This window comes from Heterodontus francisci, chromosome 14 (genome assembly GCF_036365525.1).
Source record: "Heterodontus francisci isolate sHetFra1 chromosome 14, sHetFra1.hap1, whole genome shotgun sequence".
In the NCBI taxonomy this organism is placed as follows: domain Eukaryota; kingdom Metazoa; phylum Chordata; class Chondrichthyes; order Heterodontiformes; family Heterodontidae; genus Heterodontus; species Heterodontus francisci.
Window position 1 is genome coordinate 97,148,464 of NC_090384.1, and position 6,644 is coordinate 97,155,107.

At 65.8% G+C, this 6,644-nt stretch overlaps 1 protein-coding gene across 3 annotated transcripts in view; it reads right to left on the minus strand.

Annotated features, from left to right (window-relative positions):
• Positions 1-5,684, minus strand: part of LOC137377168 (chromatin remodeling regulator CECR2-like) — an 80,267-nt gene extending 74,583 nt beyond the window's left edge. For all 3 annotated transcript variants that reach the window (XM_068046583.1, XM_068046582.1, XM_068046581.1), the window contains exon 1: positions 5,370-5,684. In XM_068046583.1, coding sequence (XP_067902684.1) covers positions 5,370-5,507 — 138 coding nt within the window. In that variant the 5' untranslated portion in view covers positions 5,508-5,684. The remainder of the gene's footprint in view (positions 1-5,369) is intronic.
• Between the last annotated feature and the right edge of the window lie 960 nt (positions 5,685-6,644).

The window sequence follows — 6,644 nt, forward strand, 5'->3', positions numbered from 1 at the left end:
TATGAATCTTTTTTTTAAAATCCAACAGTACAAACTAAACTGTCTAGAAACCCAAACAATCACATGTTATTCACAGCACCCTAAGGTTTTTTTTTTTAGTCAAATACTTTCTTCCTGTTTCTGGTTTAATTAATCAGCTTTCCCCTTTAATTTTGGAATCCAATGTTAAACTGAACATAACACATTGGAAGAAAGTGGTTAAGCAGGTTCTAGGACAAGGCTTATGAAACAGTAATTTTTGCAGCCACACACGTCTATAAGACTACGCAGCAACACCTAGCTTAAAAGGAAACATTACTGCGTCACTGGCTTTGATTCAAGGTAGTTTTCACCATTTCCCACAGCTCGCCTACACAGAAACATTATAAAATGAATAACGTCGTGCTTTACATGAAGAGATGAGTCACTAAGCCTCAATAGTCAAACAAAAATAACTAAAAGGGACAATCACAACAATAGCACACTTAAATTATATTAAGTTTTTTTTTACATGTAACCTACACCATTCCTCAACTTTACTACCATCATGTGTTGTCTAAACCAGACACTAACCAAATAAAGCAGATCAATATTGAAGCTTTAAACAGAAATGCAAATAGATTTCAAAAGGAGCGGTTTAGTGGTTCTATACACTTGGGTCATGGCTTGGCCCACTTAGATTATTCAAATAAATTGGGTTTCACAGTAATCTACTGAACCTAGCACCAAAGCAAACTTGGGGGAGAGTCAATCCTGCACAGGAGAGTAGTTGGGATAATAACGAAACCCCACACACTCAAGGGGAAGGGACAACAATTAAAGCCCACACGCCAGGGGTGGGGAGACAGAACTAAACCCAGAGGGGGAAGAACAACAATTAAACCCAAAAAACCTAAAGAGTGAATAGGACGATAAATAAACCTAAAGCCAAGAAAAACAACAATTAAACCGAAACCTAAGGGGAAGGAGACAATTAAACTAAAACCCAAGGCTGGGCTGGGCTGGGCTTGGGTTGGGGAAGAACAATTAAACCCAAAGCGAGGGACAATAATTAAACCCAAACACTAGGGTGAAAAGGAAGCAAATGACACAGAAGCCGAAGACCGCCAGGACGGAGGGGAATTCTCTCGCCTGCAATCCCAGGGCAGATCTGAAGCTGGAGACCATGGATATAAACCTGTGGAGTAGGAATCAAAGGGAGAGACAGGGCCCTGAAACCTCAGGCGGCAGCACAACTGTGGAGAGGCTGATCTCCTGGCCCCAGGTAGTGAGTGAGCAGGATTTGCCACTGCTTACACTTTCATTATCAAGTCATCAATGAAAATGAGGCTTCGGTTACGCACAGCGCCTCGAGGGCTGAGGCAGGGGAAAGAAAGGGGTGTGGGGGGGAAAGAAAAGGAGCCGGGGGGGGGGAGGGGACGGGGGGGGGAGGGGAGGGGACGGGGGGGGGGACGGGGGGGGGGACGGGGGAGGGGACGGGGGAGGGGGACGGGGGAGGGGACGGGGGAGGGGGAGGGGGAGGGGGAGGGGGAGGGGGAGGGGAAGGGGAGGGGAAGGGGAGGGGAAGGGGGAGGGGAAGGGGGAGGGGAAGGGGAGGGGAAGGGGGAGGGGAAGGGGGAGGGGAAGGGGGAGGGGAAGGGGGAGGGGGAAGGGGAGGGGAAGGGGGAGGGGAGGGAGGGGGGGGAGGGAGGGGAGGGGGGAGGGAGGGAGGGAGGGAGGGGAGGGGACGGGGGGAGGGGAGGGGAGGGGAGGGGAGGGGAGGGGAGGGGAGGGACGGGGGAGGGGAGGGGACGGGGGGAGGGGAGGGGAGGGGAGGGGGGGGGGAGGGGAGGGGAGGGGAGGGGGGGAGGGGAGGGGAGGGGGGGAGGGGGAGGGGACGGGGAGGGGAGGGGACGGGGACGGGGGGAGGGGACGGGGACGGGGGGAGGGGAGGGGAGGGAGGGGAGGGGAGGGAGGGGAGGGAGGGGAGGGGAGGGGGGGGGGAGGGGAGGGGGGGGAGGGGAGGGGACGGGGGAGGGGAGGGGGGGGAGGGGAGGGGGGGGAGGGGAGGGGGGGGAGGGGAGGGGGGGGAGGGGAGGGGGGGGGGGGAGGGGAGGGGAGGGGGGGAGGGGAGGGGAGGGGGGGATGGGAGGGGAGGGGGGGAGGGGAGGGGAGGGGGGGAGGGGAGGGGAGGGGGGGAGGGGAGGGGACGGGGGGAGGGGAGGGGACGGGGGGGGGGAGGGGACGGGGGGGGGAGGGGACGGGGGGGGGAGGGGAGGGGACGGGGGGGGGAGGGGAGGGGACGGGGGGGAGGGGAGGGGACGGGGGGGGGAGGGGAGGGGACGGGGAGGGGAGGGGACGGGGGGGGAGGGGAGGGGACGGGGGGGGAGGGGAGGGGACGTGGGGGGGAGGGGAGGGGAGGGGACGTGGGGGGGAGGGGAGGGGACGGGGGGGGAGGGGAGGGGACGGGGGGGGAGGGGAGGGGACGGGGGGGGGGGGAGGGGAGGGGACGAGGGGAGGGGAGGGGAGGGGGACGGGGGAAAGGGGAGGGGGGAAAGGGGAGGGGACGGGGGGGAAGGGGAGGGGACGGGGGGGGAAGGGGAGGGGACGGGGGGGGAGGACGGGGGGGGGGGACGGGGGGGGGGAAGGGGAGGGGACGGGGGGGGGGAAGGGGAGGGGACGGGGGGGGGAAGGGGAGGGGACGGGGGGGGGGGGGGAAGGGGAGGGGACGGGGGGGGGGGGGAAGGGGAGGGGACGGGGGGGGGGGGGGAAGGGGAGGGGACGGGGGGGGGGGAAGGGGAGGGGACGGGGGGGGGGGAAGGGGAGGGGACGGGGGGGGGGGAAGGGGAGGGGACGGGGGGGGGGGAAGGGGAGGGGACGGGGGGGGGGAAGGGGAGGGGACGGGGGGGGGGAAGGGGAGGGGACGGGGGGGGGGGAAGGGGGGGGGAAGGGGAGGGGGAAGGGGGGGAAGGGGAGGGGACGGGGGGGGAAGGGGTGGGGACGGGGGGGGGGGAAGGGGTGGGGACGGGGGGGGGGGAAGGGGTGGGGACGGGGGGGGGGGGAAGGGGACGGGGGGGGGAAGGGGGAAGGGGGGGGGGGAAGGGGACGGGGGGGGGGAAGGGGACGGGGGGGGGGGGAAGGGGACGGGGGGGGGGGGGAAGGGGACGGGGGGGGGGGGGGAAGGGGACGGGGGGGGGGGGAAGGGGACGGGGGGGGGGAAGGGGACGGGGGGGGGGAAGGGGACGGGGGGGGGGGGAGAAGGGGACGGGGGGGGGGGGAGAAGGGGACGGGGGGGGGGGGGGGGGAGGGGAAGGGGGGGAAGGGGAGGGGAAGGGGGGGAAGGGGAGGGGAAGGGGGGGGGAAGGGGGGGGGAAGGGGAGGGGAAGGGGGGGGGGAAGGGGAGGGGAAGGGGGGGGGGAAGGGGAGGGGAAGGGGAGGGGAAGGGGAGGGGAAGGGGAGGGGAAGGGGGGGGGAAGGGGAGGGGAAGGGGGGGGGAGAGGGGAGGGGAAGGGGGGGGGAGAGGGGAGGGGAAGGGGGGGGGGGAGAGGGGAGGGGGGGGGAGAGGGGAGGGGGGGGGAGAGGGGAGGGGGGGGAGAGGGGAGGGGGGGGGAAGGGGAGGGGACGGGGGGGGGAAGGGGGGGGGAGGAAGGGGAGGGGACGGGGGGGGGAAGGGGGGGGGAAGGGGGGGGGAAGGGGGGGGGAAAGGGGGGGGGGACGGGGGGGAAAGGGGAAGGGGAGGGGACGGGGGGGAAAGGGGAGGGGACGGGGGGGAAAGGGGAGGGGACGGGGGGGAAAGGGGAGGGGACGGGGGGAAAGGGGAGGGGACGGGGGGGAAAGGGGAGGGGACGGGGGGGAAAGGGGAGGGGACGGGGGGGAAAGGGGAGGGGACGGGGGGGAAAGGGGAGGGGAAAGGGGAGGGGAAAGGGGAGGGGACGGGGGGGGAAAGGGGAGGGGACGGGGGGGGAAAGGGGAGGGGACGGGGGGGGAAAGGGGAGGGGACGGGGGGGGAAAGGGGAGGGGACGGGGGGGGAAAGGGGAGGGGACGGGGGGGGAAAGGGGAGGGGACGGGGGGGGAAAGGGGAGGGGACGGGGGGGGAAAGGGGAGGGGACGGGGGGGGAAAGGGGAGGGGACGGGGGGGGAAAGGGGAGGGGACGGGGGGGGAAAGGGGAGGGGACGGGGGGGGAAAGGGGAGGGGACGGGGGGGGAAAGGGGAGGGGACGGGGGGGGGGAAAGGGGAGGGGACGGGGGGGGGGGAAAGGGGAGGGGACGGGGGGGGGGGAAAGGGGAGGGGACGGGGGGGGGGGAAAGGGGAGGGGACGGGGGGGGGGGAAAGGGGAGGGGACGGGGGGGGGGGAAAGGGGAGGGGACGGGGGGGGGGAAAGGGGAGGGGACGGGGGGGGGGAAAGGGGAGGGGACGGGGGGGGGGAAAGGGGAGGGGACGGGGGGGGGGAAAGGGGAGGGGACGGGGGGGGGGAAAGGGGAGGGGACGGGGGGGGGTAAGGGGAGGGGACGGGGGGGGGTAAGGGGAGGGGACGGGGGGGGGTAAGGGGAGGGGACGGGGGGGTAAGGGGAGGGGACGGGGGGGGTAAGGGGAGGGGACGGGGGGGGTAAGGGGAGGGGACGGGGGGGGTAAGGGGAGGGGACGGGGGGGTAAGGGGAGGGGACGGGGGGGGGTAAGGGGAGGGGACGTTAAGGGGAGGGGACGTTAAGGGGAGGGGGGGGTAAGGGGACGGGGGGGGTAAGGGGACGGGGGGGGTAAGGGGACGGGGGGGGTAAGGGGAGGGGGGGGGTAAGGGGAGGGGGGGGTAAGGGGAGGGGGGGGTAAGGGGAGGGGGGGGGTAAGGGGAGGGGGGGGGTAAGGGGAGGGGGGGGGTAAGGGGAGGGGGGGGTAAGGGGAGGGGGGGGTAAGGGGGGGTAAGGGGACGGGGGGGGTAAGGGGAGGGGGGGGTAAGGGGAGGGGGGGGTAAGGGGAGGGGGGGGGTAAGGGGAGGGGGGGGTAAGGGGAGGGGAGGGGGGGGTAAGGGGGGGGGTAAGGGGAGGGGACGGGGGGGGTAAGGGGAGGGGACGGGGGGGGTAAGGGGAGGGGACGGGGGGGGTAAGGGGAGGGGACGGGGGGGGTAAGGGGAGGGGACGGGGGGGGTAAGGGGAGGGGACGGGGGGGGTAAGGGGAGGGGGGAGGTGGTGGTCGAGGAGAAAGAGGAGGGTGGTCGGGTATCGCGGGGGGGGGGGGGAGTGCGCTCAGGGGGGGTCGGGCCTGGGGGTTGTTGCCGAGAGAGAAATCGACGGGGTCGGGTGTGGATTCGATGGCGGAGAGCGGGGGGCGAGGGTATGGTGGGGCGCAGGGGGTTGCGACGGTCGGGCCTACTTACACTCACTCTCCCCCGGGCCTCGATTAAAAATCTCAACTCACCTCGATCTCGAAGTCGGGCAGCGCGAAGGCGGCCCGGAACAGGGAGCAAAAGTGAGCGATGGCCGGCACCTCCCACCAGGAGCGCAGCCTGTCCGCCGGCACCCGGCCTCTCGACCTCACACAGCCCAGCTGCGCCATGGTGCCGCCGCTCCCATCCGGCCCGGGACACAAACACACACAGACAGAGAGGGATTCCCTTTGCTGACGGATCGCCCGCTCCGCCTCGCTCGGCTCTCCCCGGACCAGCTCCGCTCGGTTCAGCTCGGCTCTCCCCGGACCCGCTCCGCTTGGCGCTCCCTTCCGCCTCCGCCGCCGGCTCCCACTGACTGTGACTAACAGCCGGGCCGGCCCGCGCCGCGCCGCATCTCCCACTCCGCCGCTCAGGGGAGGGGAATGCACACAGCAATTACCACCAGAATATGCAGAAAAACAAACAAAACGTAATGACAGGCACAGACACAAGATTGTGATCATTAGATATTTAGTCTCTTATTTTTATCGCACAGTCACTATCACATTCATTCTCATTTGCTGCAACTTTACTCCCCCTTGCCCCCTCCAAGTGGGACGATGGTACAGTCCCAATGGGGAACCGGAAGTCGGCCGGTTACAATTGGAACTTTGAGCCGGCCGGCTCGCGGGCAGTTGCTGCTCTGCTTTCTGTAGTCTGCAAACTGCATTGCATTTTCCCATTTGGTTATGTTTCTGATCTGTAAATACGGTAACCGATTTTAAATATGGAATGTTTATGAGTGAACATGTCAAATTAAAGTCCATGTTGAAAGTTGCGTGTGTTTCTTCTTGCAGGAGCGAAGTGAAGGAATGACTTTAAATTGTGAAATCATGGGTGCAGTTAAATTAGTTACTTCGTGGAATGGGGAAATTATTTCCACATCGCAAGCCAGATTTCATTTTAACTTTGGTTGGTTTTAAAATGTGAATTGCACTCTAAATTTGACTCTAGAATTAAGCACTTCGTGCAAGACTCCTTTAAGCTAAATATGCCTTGAGGTTTTCCAGTGGTGGTATTTCAGGGCTCATGTTGGTAACTGGGATCTATTTATCCTGAGAATTCGGCAGGCTAAGCTATTTAGTTCGGGGAATGGCTATTGAGAGCAGCGTTTATAGATAACACATTCAGTTTGAAAGTCTTAATATTCAAGAAATGTAGGCTAATCGAAGATTGGAAGTCTTAGAAGACAACTCAGAAGCGGGACATTGTTACTGGACTGATAATGATTTTGGAAAGACCCGGTTAATCTAAATGAATGTAAC